The 14,587-nt window shown below is 45.4% G+C and overlaps 1 protein-coding gene across 1 annotated transcript in view; it reads left to right on the forward strand.

Annotated features, from left to right (window-relative positions):
* LOC104261729 (peroxidasin homolog) overlaps positions 1 to 14,587 on the forward strand; it is a 45,789-nt gene that overhangs the window by 6,768 nt on the left and 24,434 nt on the right. Inside the window, exons 2-4 of the mRNA XM_009817880.2 lie at positions 4,423 to 4,494; positions 12,258 to 12,329; positions 12,582 to 12,653. Of these exons, the coding sequence (XP_009816182.2) occupies positions 4,423 to 4,494; positions 12,258 to 12,329; positions 12,582 to 12,653 (216 nt within the window). The remainder of the gene's footprint in view (positions 1 to 4,422; positions 4,495 to 12,257; positions 12,330 to 12,581; positions 12,654 to 14,587) is intronic.

Raw genomic sequence — 14,587 nt, forward strand, 5'->3', positions numbered from 1 at the left:
GGCTAGCAGGGCGAGGGAGGTTGTGTCCCCCCACCCTACTCTGCCCTGGGGAGGCTGTGTCTGGAGTGCTGGGTCCCGTTCTGGGCTCCCCAGTTCAAGAAGGACAGGGAGCTGCTGGAGAGGGGACAGCAAAGGGCTACGAAGAGGATTAGGGGACTGGAACATCTTTCTTATGAGGAAAGGCTGAGGGACTTGGGTCTTTCTATTCTGGAGAAGAGAAGACTGAGGGGGATCTTATCAACACTTATAAATACTTCAGGGGTGGGTGTCAGGAGGATGGGGCCAGGCTTTTTTCAGTGGTGCCCAGTGACAGGATGAGAGGTACAAACTTGGTCATAGGAAGTTCCATCTAAACATGAGGAGGAACTTCTCTACTTTGAGGGTGGCAGAGCACTGGAACAGGCTGCCCAGAGAGGCTGTGGAGTCTCCTTCTCTGGAGATATTCAAAACTCGCCTGGACGCATCCCTGTGCAACCTGCTCCAGGTGACCCTGTTCGGGGGCGGTTGGACTAGATGATCTCCAGAGGTCCTTTCCAACCCCTGTCACTCTGTGATTCTGTGAAATAACAAGGGATTTCTTCTTTTCCCCCTGCTTTTTGCAAATTCCAAGGTGGAAAGCAGCAGGCGGGAGTGAGGGAGCCCAGCTGCCGGTGCACACAGCGGCTGGAACGGGCTGGCACGGGAGAAGCTGTGTGGTGGGTCCCCATAAAAAGCACGCTTGTTCGTGAAAAGAAACATAAAGTTCCCAGAGTGAGTGCCCTGGGAATAGAGAAAAACAAGCGTTTCTGTGTAAGAGGGGACAAACTCTGTAGGGAATGTTCTCAAGCAAATACACGCAAGCCAGGAGTTTCCCAGTGCAGCCCTACATGGCATTCGTCACCAGCTAAGCTGCAGGCTAAGGCAAGGTCTGGAGAAAAGCCACTGTGGATGAGCCAAAGTATTGGGGTTTTTTTTAATGCATTGGTAAGGAGGAAGATGGGGGTTCTCTGCATCCCCAGGGGCTTTCTTTGCCATGTAGGGACATCCACACCAGTGTCTTTTTACTGCTGTCTTGGGTACAGGGAGCAGAATAGTCCAGTCCATCCTTCTGCCTCCAGGGCAGGATCCACCTACCTAAACCATAGGTGGCTAATGTCTGCCTCACCTGCAGTCCACCCGAGTGTCTCATTAGCCTTGCTAGTGAAGGTATTTTTAAAAAAATCTGAATCTGCAGTTTTAGTCAGTGACTATTTGCCCTTTTCTATTTGTAGCAATGTTCTGGCGTAGTTATTGTGTCTATGGCTAAATAAGCCGTTTCAGTTCTTTTCATTGTCATATTTTCTAGACTTCAGATCATTCTCATTGCTTTCCTCTGGATTCTCTCCAGCTAATTCACATCGTTTCTTGAAATGAAGTGCTCAGATTAGACATGCACTGTTTCAGTTCCCTTTTTTGTCTGTGGGGAAGGCTGTTGCTTTTGTGTGAGGGAGAGCAAACCAGAGAGTGAGCTTTCTGACGGAGTGCAAGAGCTGGGGTCCAGGGAATCGTCTGAAGGTCTTATCTGGAACAGAAAACAGAAAAAAAATCAAGATATTTCATTAAAATAATAAGCTAAGTTTTATTATATGCTCCTTGGGGGTGGCGTAGGGGAAAAGTTCCTGCATGAAAGCAGACCCCCATTGCTCACTCAGCAGTGGGAACTATCAGGAGGCACCTCTCCATCCATGAGCTTCTCAGCAGCAGGAGCACTACTGAGAGATGGTCCAGCCAAGCAACGGCCGTGAGACCTGTGTTAGTGACGCAGGGTCAGCCCTGCCAGCCTCTGCCGCCCGGCTTTGCTTTATTGCTCTCGCAGGTGAAGAAACCCACCGCCCCGGAGGTCAGACTTGCAGGGGGAGCTGGAGACCAGGCGCAAACTTCCACAGCACCATTTCCAGGGAGTTGTTTTCGGCAAGCGACCGATAGTGAAAACAACCCTGGGAGAGGAGGAGCTTGTCTTTCATTTTCCTGGGTTTTCAGAGGTGTTCTCAGTCACCGGTGCTTCTGGGTTTTGCTTTTTGTTTCAGCTGTGGAAGCCCTGCGCATATGTGTGAATGGTGGGGTGTGAAGGATTGCACTTGTCTTTGTTCATTTAAACAGTCTGATTTCCTCCCGCCCCACACCTGTAGCCCGTGACCCAAAGTGCTATTTTACACTTCACTGCCTGCTTCCCGCTGCCTTCCACGAGCATCAACAGCTTCAGCCCTGACCCCTGTGTATTTCTGCCATTTATTTGTTATGTTCCCTATTACCTGTAGCCAGCTGCATGCACTAATTACACAGCTCTTTACAGCCCCCCGGGGCAGGCAGAGTTGGTATCTGTGCGTTACAGTGTATAAATCAAGTTTGCATTTCTTCACCTTTTTTCATGGTCTAGTCTTTCCTCGTTTCCTTTTAACGAGGCTGTGGAGAATAGTCAGTGCCTTCTGCTATCACCTTTGCCAGTGTTTAATTGTGTTTGGCTTTATGGTGTCAACCATCACCTTGAAAAAATCCATACAGATATCCTCAAATTCACATCATCAGGGAAGAGGGACATGTAACACCTTCCAACAAGAAGAGCAAGAAAAGCGCATTTGAAGCAATGCAAGTAAAGCCAAACACACCAGAAAATGTCAAAGGTAAAGTTACTGTTAAAAACTGCAATTCCAAAGGGCAATCCTTCGGGACTGCAGTTTGCAGTGGACAAATGGTGCGCGTAAGGTACAATTCCAACCCTTTTTTTGAAATACTGAAGCTGTGTTCCTTCCTGCCCTCTAACTCTTCTCTCTGCAATACTTACCACTAAGAAAGGGGAGAGACTTCTCCCTACTTCTGTCTTGTCTTCTCCCTACTTCTGTCTTGTCTTCTCCCTACTTCTGTCTTGTCTTCTCCCTACTTCTGTCTTGTCTTCTCCCTACTTCTGTCTTGTCTTCTCCCTACTTCTGTCTTGTCTTCTCATTCCTGTGTTCAAAATTGAAAAGTTACAGAAAGGAAAAAACACATCAGAAAAGACAACTTCACTGGCATGTGTTCTGTTGCATACAGTGATAACAAAGGGGTAACAAGGCAGAGATTTAATAGTTCAGTGCAACTTGAGCTAAGTAAAAATGCTGTGCATTTTCTGCCTAAAAAGTAAGAAAATTCAATGGGATTTTTTTAACATGAAATAACTAGCTTTGCAAACCGTTAAGCTAAAGAAACATTACATCTTAAAATAAAATCAGCTTTACTTACTGTGTATCCTCTTCTCGAGTACTTGCTCAAAGATGTTTCAGCCTCCTTGGATACCCACTGTCAGTTCACGTTTACAGCCACCTTCAATGAATGCACCTCTTTCTAATCTTAATTTTATAAAGGCCATGATTCTTGTTGATGCCTGTGCTAAAAATAAGTGTTGAACTTGTAGCTATTTGTAGAAATCTTATTTCAAGCTCTGCCTCCAAGTGCTCTGTAACTTACCACCAGAATGACGGGCAATTCAGCATGTTCATGCGTTTTTTACCTCTTAAAGCAAATGCCCTTAAAAGGCTGCCTTAAACTGAGACATAGCTGCCTGTTCTCTAAATGCGGTAGATCAGGCAGCGTAAGAAAAAAAAAAAAGCAACTTCATTGTTGTGCTTTGGATAGAAACTAGCAGCAAAAAACATTTGTCAGTCTTCTGCGATTTGTTATAATACGCTGGACGATGGAAGGTGCCAAATCAATGCACATTCCCTATAGAAGTGTTTCTACTTGGTTAACCAGGTTAAACCACTTAGCTTTTATTTTATTATCTCATTAGCAATCAAAAACCCATGTTTTAGGGCTCCAAGTCAATGTAGTTACATGGACAGCCCTTGAAATTTGCCAGAATCCCCTGGACTCCACTAATTCTAATTGAAGTTGGCACAAATTTGAAATGCAGGCAGTGATAAGCTGTTCTGAGTCTTGGAGCATTGAGGAGCAGAATGTGAAATGCTTATTATATGAGGTTATTTGATAAGATTTAACCATTTTAGGGCACAGATAATTTTGCTAGGGAGCTAAAAAATGGGTCCACGTGTTGATGTGCATTCCTTTACAAATCAGTATGAGATGCAAGTGTAATTGCATGTGAACTTGGGGTGTTGAGCAGCAGACCTTGTCCGGTGTTCATGGAAATGATCACTCGGGTCCTTTCAGTCTTTAGTTTTCTATGAAATTAAAATTAATTTTGTAAACATAGGCTTGTCCTGGCTGTTGGCTGACTTTGCAGACAACAGTAGACCCCAGCCATTGTCCCCACTCTTCCTCTGCTCCCTGTCCTGATCTTTGTCTCCATTTCTCCACTTGATGTAGCCCTGGCATGATAGACTCTCCCAGCAGCCTTCCTCCCATGGCTGATGCTGATTGCTGATGGCTTGTTTATATCATGAGTGCACTGATTGTATTTTCTACTTTCAGAGATTTACGTTTCAACCACATCAAGGAGATACAGCCTGGAGCCTTCAGGAGACTGAAGAACCTCAACACGCTGTAAGTTCCACTCAATGATCCTGCAGTGAGGATATCCGTTTATTACTCATGTTAGTACTATCCCCCATAATGGCTTAAAGATGGTCTTGGTCTTGGTCTTTTAGTTATTTCAGCCAAGTTGTGCATATCCAGCTACAGCTTTAAAATTCTGTTTTACTCTGGATCATGTTTCCTACCCTTTTTAATTACATGTGTAATTTAATAACTTTCATTTTGGCAATTAACCTGTCTTTTTAAAAAAAATCTAAAAATCCTGATGCATACTGTCCCTGCCTGAGGATGTTTCAGCAGGTATGGCTTTAGAGTAGCCTGTAAAAACGGTTCTGGCCTGGGATCAAGGTAGCAGAGGGATGCATTAAAGACTTCTTCCTTTCCATGGCCTCCTCAAATGCATGAGCCACGTTAGTTGCTCTACATGATTTTGACTGAAGTGAGAGTGCATCCTTCCAAATGCCATCTTGTCGCTATGCCTTGCCCTAGAATAAATGCCTACACCTACCCTGCTGCAGATAGGAATGGGAGTAGAAGGCAGTTCCTTCAGTCTTGCATCCCAGCCAGAGCACACACGCTCACGTTGGTATGATACACTACTCTACAAACAAGTTTCTCACTCGGCTTAAAGGAAATAGTGGGAGCCTTTGCTGATTCTTGCTGCTGTAAGGCTGAGGGTTTGAAGATAGATATGAGAACATCTGCACTATGTAGCCAAGAAGTTGAAAACAAACCAGCTCCCAAAATCAGAAGCAGAAGCTGTGTCAGCACAGCACTGTGCTGGATGTAATTGGCCTGTTGAGACTCAGATCTGATTATTCGAGCTGTAACATGGCGCTAACAGCTATAAGATTTCCAGGTCCAAGCTTGAATCTCTCTGCGAGGCAAACCAGCTAGCTTGGGAACCTGCACTGCACGACAGACATGCTCAGATTTCCTGGGTTTGTAGATTCATGGACCCAAACGGCAAGAGAAAGTCCAGATTGGTTTCTTCTGCCTGACCTTGAAAGATTTGGAGTCCCTGATCCTGTAAAGATGGCACTGCTGAAAGAAGGAAGACCTGGGCAATAAGGAATTCAGTCAACTGTAAGAAGTTTTACGAAGAGTGGGATGACAGCAGGACTTTATCATAGAGACCTGTTCAATAGCTATCTCTTAAAAATCAAAATGTGCTAAATATTATTTCACTGTATGTGTGGGACTGACTGGCCAAATCACGGCTGCAGGATGCTTCAGATTACCCTGGCCATGGCCCAGGCCCCTGCTCACAGGACGGGTGGTCAACTAGGAGACTGGTAGAAAACTTTATTGCCAATGATGCTGTTCCTCCAGAGCGCAAGAACAGCCCACGTTAGTCTCTCAAACAGCACCACATGGTACTTAATTACCAAAAATAACAGAGAGGAAAGATCCTGAAGATTAATACTGATGGATTTCTGTCATTCGAGATAGGGTGAGAAACGTCTAGAGAGAAAATAGAGTCCAAGTCCGTAGGGTTTTACCATATCACAAAGTTCTGCTGAAGCTTCTTGATCTCTGGACCTGCTCTTCCACCCCTGAAGCTCTCCTGAGTCGAAAAAAACCAAACTGTTCCAAATTATGTCATCTCTGTGTGATGCAGACAGATGTTTGGCAGGCAGCACAGCAGGACCGCCAGGCTAGTTTCAGCCGAACCCTGGGGACGCTAAGGATGCTGGCAGGCCTTCGCTTGGAGAGTCGCTCCACCCAACCTGCGGAGCTTTGCAAGAGATCTCAGTTCCTGCCCTGCAAGCGCCTCGGTCTAGGCAGGTCCCTGACATCTGCAAGACTTCTTCTTTCTTTCTGACTCCTGCCACTCTGCTTAAAGCTAGATACAGATACGCAGCCTGGCTGAGATGGAAAGACCTGTCTTTCTATAATACCTGTTTATGCTCCCTGAATTTGTCCAATTCTTTTTGCTTTCTGTCTCCACACCCTCCTGGACATGGAAGCTGAGGAAGCAAGTCCATGAACAGACATTAAAGGGGATAGGCATGAATGTATCCCCTAATATCCCTAATCTCATGAATATGGATGCCAGGACAGTAAGAGGAACATGTTTTGCACAGATAGCGGGCAGGCTCTCCCTAACTAGTGTCCTGTGACCATCGTCAGAGCTGGGACACTAGACTGGGTGAAACACTGCTCTAACAAAATACGGCATTTTTGTATTTGAATTCTGAAAATCAACTGCTTTTGCAAATGAAACCTTTCCATTTAGACATTACTTTGTATGCTTAGTTGTATTTCTTGGTTTGGCCAGCAAACTGGAAAAATCAGTTATTCTCACACTCGCAGTAGTTAACTCCCACGGATGAGGAGCTTGATAACTGGATGAGAGAATGTCAGACCTCATACTCCTAAAGCAAATTTCTCTCCAGGAACTTTGATTTGTCCAATTCCCACATCAAAACTGACAAGAGCTGAAGAATTTGCTGATGTTTCTTAGATAGTAAACTTTTGCCTGAGGACTTTCATAGGTCTTCAAGTGATAAAGAGAATAAATCCTCTAAAATCCCTGAGAGACTTGCTAGGAAAGTTTGGCCAGAATATTTGAAGCAGGAGGTTTGGAGGACAGAGTAGCTCAGGTTCCATATGCAGAGCTTGCAGCTTTCAGCCATGGGACTTCTTAAAGAAATGTTCTTTAAGTGAATAAATGCTTTTAAAAGAGCCTTTTCCTACAGTGGCTGGCAGAGGAAGGGCAGCAGATTCTGGTGAAGCTTCTGTTCTGCATCTCCTTTTGGGCAGGATGGCTGTGCTATATCCGAGTTTGACAGTTTATAAACCACCCTGATAAGGAAACCTTTGTAGCCTGTGTTGGATGCGGCGAGGTGGGCTGTGAGACTGGCAGAAGAGGAGCCTGCCATGAATGTCCAGTGGGGCTTCTCAACAGTTCAAACCTTCCCCTGGCTCTGCTCTCTTCTTTTCTCTCCCTGGTGTGGAGATTTGATAAATTACAGAGCACTACTTTGAAATTAAAAACAGCAGCCCTGTTTGTCTGTGGAAGAGATATGGTCATTATATGTTTCTGGCTGGGGACTCCTGGTACGGCACCACAGGTAATAAGCAATTATCCTAAATCCTGCACCACTGGGAGCTCACTCGTTGGCTGTCAGCAACACACTGTGTTCTGGAGGAGTCCTCCTGGGCCAAAGGTCTTAGAGTTGTATGGTTTCCTCATCCCTTCCTATTGCCTTTTCTCAGTTCCCGTGCAGATGTTGGTGTCAGGATCTCCTTTGTGTATTTTTAAACCATTAATATGTCCCCTCAGTAAAAAAACAGTAGGGTAGCAGGGAGAGGGAGGGGAAAAAACTCTCGTATGCCATCCACAAAATACCTGCAGCTCCTCAACAGATACTTTACTTGAGTTTGCCAACACCAGCCGCATCGCTTAACCCAACATTAGCTCACAGCAGGAGGTGGACTGCTGAAGAGAGCAAACACATTGCGAGCCCATGGTGAGGCATAGTGTCTCATTGCTTTCCAGTCTTTGCTCCTTTAGGTCATCTTTGGGTGGGGATGGATGACAACACTCCTGCGTGACTGTCCCCTTACAGTGTTTCCACAGGAGGTCAGCACCCTGCTGTGTTGACCCAACTGGTCCATTGTTGTATTTTCAAACCAAGCCCATCACAGCCAAATTGTTGCTGCTACTCGGGTCTTTCCAGCATCATCTATAGAAATGTCCACCCCTAGGATCAAAGCAGTATTTCTTAACTTCCCCAGTAGGTATTTTGTTCTGCCTGGGGCATGGGCACCCTAGGGAATAGGGACTCTGTGGAGACCACGTAGTGGTATGTGCTTCTGCCTGTGCCTTTGCCCTGCCAATGTCCTTGCTCACATCATGTTTCTCTTTCTGCTTAGGTGAGAGCAAAAGGCACTTCTGGTGAGCTCTGCAGCTCTCCTTTAGATGCTGCTTGTGAAGGGCTTCAGGCTGAACGACAGGAGTAACATGGAGGCTCTGTCTTGAACCCTCTAGTAGCTCTTGAGAGAACATGTGCCTGCAATGAAGGAGGGGATGTTAGAGCCTGCTTGGATCTCGGAATAAAAGTTTCTCCCTCAAATATGGGAAACGGCTATTCCAGATCATTCTGTCAACACTGGAGAACACATGGCTGAACATTAAACTCACTTTTTCTCCCCCTTTAAATACACTACGTGATGATTTCTATTAATGGTGGGAGGAAAAAAATAGCTGTTATGTCACGAGGACTGTAGCATGTGGTTTGTCAAATGAAAAGAGGAAAGAATACACGTTTTGAGTCTGAATTCTGTACTGTCACATCATTTAATATATTCTTCAAAACAGAAACAGACTCATTTAATGCAACTTAAGCCTGTGCTTGGCAACCTGGAGAGAGGGTGGGGAAGGCGAAGGGAGGGGAGGTCAGGACATAAAACCTAAAGGAAACTGAATGTGAAATGTTCTCTTAGTGAATCTGAGCCAGATCTCGAGGTGCTTGTACATCTCAAACCTCCCTGAAGAATTTTTCAGGAATAAAACCTGTATCATTGAGTCTACCTACTCATCTGGAGCCCAGTTCACCAGCTGGCACGAAGGGGAATGCCACATCATTTTGCTATCTTTTGATAAGCTCCAGGAAACATACTTCTGATGCTTAATTTAGCTTGTTTTGCTACAGGGTATACTTAAGAGATGCATCGATAATGATCTTTCCAGCTTCTGTCTGCCAGAGCATTTATTCCCAGCAGATCTGGTTAGCAGTAGATCTTAGCTTTCAATCCTCTTTAAGATTAGCAGGAATTGGGGTGGTTTGCTATTGATTGCAGCTGGGATCAATATCCAGGTCATGCCAGGATTTTGCACACTTCTCTGCCTGGGTGAACTGCACAGAAGTCAAGGAGCAGACAGCTGTGCACAAGCCATCTGAAGTCTTTCTAGGAGCCAGATGTGCTGTCTTGTCTATGGATTTCTCTGAAAGCAGCATTTTGGAGTATGTGGGCTATGATGGACTTCATAAATTATCTCACTTTTGATATTTTTCCAGGACATATCCTTCTATTACAATGGGGAATCCTGAGACAGGAAACAGAGATGGCTTCTTCCATACGCTTTTTAACCTTTAATCAGGCAATGAACACATTTTTAAGTATCAGACGATGAGATAAGAGGCCTGTGTACTGCATGCCATCTGAACTTCCAGAATTTGTCTTACTTGGCTTGGATCACTGATTACATCCCCTTGAACTGTCCTAAATAGCCAAGACAACAAAGCAGACTAGGTTAATGCTTTTAAATAGCACCAAAATGCAGTCAGACAATGTTGCAACTTGAAATCCCCCCGGACTTCAGTCCCATCTGAACCCACTGCATTAAAGATAAAGGGTCAGCGAAGGAGTCCAGACCCTCGCGGTGCGCAGGGCTGCTCAGGCTGTTGGCGTGACCCTGCCTCCAGGACCTGGTCACTGTCTGGTGTCCCCTGTGAAAGGAGCGGCCGATGCCAGTCGCGAGGCAGGGGACAGGTGCTCGCGTCCATGGGAATGACGTCGGAGCTGGCACTCGTCTGTCAGCCCATCCAGCGTCCTTAGAACGGGGGCCAAGGATCAGATAACAGAGAACAAGCTGCCTTCTTCTTCCTCTGGCTGAAGATGAAAGGGCGCTGATGGAGGGCAGGGAAGGAAGCGTGCACGGTTGGTGCCTGTGTTGTCTTTGTCCTGTGGGTAAATAGATAAAAACCCTCTCCCGCGCTGCTCTCAAGCAGTTATTTCCAGCCCTTGGGTGTTCAATCATCAAATAAACCTTTGGGTTGGTGTTCAGGGGCTGTATTTCCACTCAGCATATCTGGCTGTCAAAGTAGGCTAGTGTGTTCCAAGGACTTGACATCATTTTTGCACCCTTATGAGTGAAATCGGGTTGTTTAACCTCAGCCATGTGTATTGAGCCATTGCTTCCAGCTGTGCAGAAACTTTCCAGCAACTTTCTGCCTTAACCTCTTCGGGCTGCTTCTCCGCAACCCTGGCAATGTGCAGTTTGGTAGTGGCACCCACAGCTATGGTAGCAGGGTAGCTAATTAAGAGAGGACAGTCTCATCAAGGATACGGAGATTTTTCTCAAACCCTTATTGTTCTGACTTCCAAAGGTTTCTTTGCTCTTGAGTTTCTCACGTGCTTTTTGGACCCTTAATGTAATACTCTGCCTGAGAACAAGGTGGTGGAAAGCTGATGTGGCTCAGCTGCCTGGCGGTAACTTGTGAAGCTGCCATAACACGTGTATGTTTCTGGCACCTTTTATCTTTGCATCCCTGAGGTGTTTGATTTTATCTTCATGTTTTCCCACACGATTTCTTCCATTTCTCCCCACCTCTTCATCTTTTCTCTCCATCCTTTACCTGCACAAACTGTTCTTCCCAGGAAGGGACCTTTGCTTGCAGTGCCAGGGGCTGGCTGATGCTCTGTCTACCCTATTTTCTCCAGCAAAGTGGGGCAAGAAGATTGGGCTTTACTGCTGGGAAAGTGCTGAACTGTCTGCCCACCTGCTGCCTGGTGGCAGATCGTTTCTGAGGAGCATAGCGATCACAAAAAGGAGCTTGTAAAATAGCAAATGCACATCCAACGCGCGTGTTGAATTTGGCCCAACATTGTAAGGTCTGGCTGCTTGCAGAGGGAATAGCAGTTTTTCCTACAACACTAGAAAAACAAATCTTTGCGGTACAGCATCGCAGCTCTTCTCTCCATCCACACCTCCATTTAGGAATTTTAAAAATAAGTGTAGCTGGTGAAATCCTTGCTCTGAGCTATCGGGCAATAAGCTCCACCAGCTCGGCGGCCGCAGTGAGGTTTGCCAGATATGAACATCAGTGGGATACCATGGTGAAAGACCCACAAGACTGCAGTTAGGCAGCCACGATGAATAGTTAAACATCATATATTAAAGAGCTATTTATAAGTGATTTATTTCATTTTCTTGGTGTTGGGCTTGGCAGCGGTTGCAGAAGAGGTTTTTGTAGCGTTCGGCTGCGTGGTTACCACTGTTGCACGCAGCGTGGTTATTACAAGGTTGAGCTGTGTTTCTGGTCGTTGGCACCGGCCGTCATTTGCATGCACAGTCATGGCAACTGCACATACAAGTCGGAGAGTGCCTGCCAATGCGATGTTGTCCATAGGTTATGTATTAAAATCTGGCACAAGGCTCTCTAGATCGAAAGAGGCTGTCTCTGAATAGCCTAAGGAGTCAGATCTGTATTTCTTTATTTTTCATTTGCACATATTTGTATACGAAGTGATTAGAACAAAGCATTACCATTTTATAACTCCTATACTCCACTGTGAAATGGCATTTTAAACTGTGTACTCTTAAAAACTGGCTCTGCACGCCCCTGCTCACATGTTGTTGAACACAACCATGCACCTTCAAAAACCATCGCGGTTGTACAAGAGTGGCAGCAATGATTTAATTTCTCCCTCCCCTCCATTTCCTTCTGCCTGTCTCCCTTCCCCTCATCCCTCTCCTGGCCAAAATTGTAACTTTGGGGTGAAAACCACTGTGGCAAAAGGAAAAGGAGGGTCTTTGAACATTGTACATATTGGCAGCACTTGGCACCTCTGGGTGAGGAACAGTCTCATTGACTTAGCTGGTGTTAAGTATCCAAACTTTGATCTGCTAACCCCTTTAAATCTTAAGCTCTGCAAAACACAGGTTCAGGATTTTCTAGTGGGCATCCAGGAACAGAAATGCCACAAGTCTCACATGTGCTGAATTCACCAGTTGTGTTTTTCTTTCTTGATTTGAACAGGCTGCTGAACAATAATCAGATAAAACAAATTGTGAGAAGATCCTTTGAAGATCTGGAGAACCTGAAATACCTGTGAGTTGGTAGCTGAGTAGTTTCTTAACCTCTCTGAAATTTAACAGCCCGTTTCTAGTGTTTGCCAGTCAAGGATGTATTTTCTGTGCTCAGAATTTCTGGATGTTAATGTTGCAGCTATAAAACGTTGCCCTTGAATGCAATCAGCAAGCTCTGCTTTGGGTTGGGGTTCATAGGTGTTTCCTGTGTCTTTTTAAAACACAACTGCTGATCTGTTGTCCTAACGCTTTTTTCTTTCTCTCCTTTTGAAAGCTACCTTTATAAAAATGAAATTCAGAGCATCCAGCAACATGCCTTCAACGGGCTCCGTTCTCTGGAACAGCTGTAAGTACAAATGAGCCTTGTTTGTTGCTGAATGTGATGTGCGTAGGAACTGATTTATTGGCTCCTCTAACCCAAGTGCTGTGTTTCCAGTAGTGGAGAGTAGCAGACACTTAGCAAGGAGTAGGATGAGGCTTCTGCTGTTTTATCATTCAGCTTTGCAAGACTGGCTTTATTTGAAAACAGCTGGTCCCAGTACTGATTTTGGTTAGTTAATGCTGACGTCTCTTCCTACCGACGTCCCATATGTTTTCTCCTGACCCTAAACTTCTGGAGCATAGGAAGAGCCCAGCTGTGCTTCTGATTCCCTTTACGTCCAAGGACCTTATGATGGGAAGATATAGGGGTCTGTAGGATGGCTTGTAGCAGAAGGCAGCCAGCCTGCTGTGTTTATATCTGCTGGGACGCCTGGAGCAGAGAGTAGGATCTGGCCTTTTGCTTGAACTGAGGGTGCTGGTCAAGTTTCTCTCTTATCCAAACCTTTGCTGAAAATGAATGGATGAAGTGCAAGCTGCGAGCTGGGGAGCGGGGTATTTGTGGGGGCGGTGGTGGTGCTCGCATGCTGTAAAGCATCTGGAAATTGCAATGGGGGGAAGATGGTGGATCCAAACAAACGAAGTCATGACCTTCCCTCCAAGCTGCGTGGCACTCTGGGGTGAAAGGAGCATCGCATGTTTTCCTGGCAGCTGGAGCCCATCACAGTGACACTCTAGCAGTCCTTATTTGCTCCCCTTCTGTGTATTGCAAATCTCTGCTGTTTATTCAATCAGAGAAGTTTTGGGTTTTGACTCTTAGTGCTCCATGCTCAAGGTGAGATGGGAAGACTAAGGTCTGACTCTTCTAAAGTGTCTTGCTAAACTGGGATTGGATTTTTCATGCTGGGGTCGCAATATATTGTGTGCACGTGTGTAAATACATGCGTACGTATGGAAAGAGTGTGAGCATGGATGTTTGAAGTATTTATTTGCATCATTGGAGGACTGGGACCAAAGGTGAAACCGTTCTAATTCACGGATTGTGCCAAATGACAGAGTTTATAGGGCTGGAATGTAACTAAGGATTCTGCTGTAAAAGGGATAGGATCCAGATCCAGCTTGTTCTCCAGGCTGACAGCAGAAGTGGACAGAGTATAACAGGAAGTTTCAGGCAAGCTTAATAATAGATGTGCTATCAGCCGTGTGGACAAGATGGTTTTTCATCAGCCAGCTCAGCAAGGATGCCTGGAAGAAAACATAGGAAGCAGATACTGGCTCAGCTATGCTTAGAGAGGAGATGATGCTGGCCACAGTGATATTTTAACAATGAGCGTTCCAGACTTGATGTCACGAATAAAAGAAAAAAAAAAAAAACCACAACAAAACCACAAAACCAACAAACAGCCCTCTGAGAGGCCCATCTGTTTTCAATCTCAGGCAGGCATGGTTCCAAAAGAATTAGCTTTGCTCAAATCCTACCCTGTTTTCCTGTACCCCACAAGCCAGCTTTTCAAGAAAAAGTATAACCCGAGTGATGGACAGTATCAGATGCTTCCCTCAAGGTCCAAAGCAATGGCAGCAGACATCTGAGACTTATTAAAACATGTACGTCCCTCCCCATCGTTGCCCTCCACTGCAGAATCTGAGTCACTGTCTCTCGGTTTGTGCTCTGATAGTGGACCATTTATCATGAATCCTTCCATTACAAATCAAACAGCCATGTGGCGGTTTAGGCAATTATTTCTCAACGCAGGCAGCTACAATAGCAGAATGAGTATTTGTGGATCCGTGATTAATCAGTGTCCGCTGTGAAATTTATGCCTGTGTAAAATGAGGGGGAAGAGTTTAGGCAACTTTAAAACCATACCAAAACACATCTGAATGTCAGGAACACGTCAGTTATGCTGGTGAATGTCACGTCTAATGGGAACAGGGAGTCTCAGGTATCGTGGGGTGTTGCTC

This window comes from Gavia stellata, chromosome 20 (assembly GCF_030936135.1).
Source record: "Gavia stellata isolate bGavSte3 chromosome 20, bGavSte3.hap2, whole genome shotgun sequence".
NCBI classification, from domain to species: domain Eukaryota; kingdom Metazoa; phylum Chordata; class Aves; order Gaviiformes; family Gaviidae; genus Gavia; species Gavia stellata.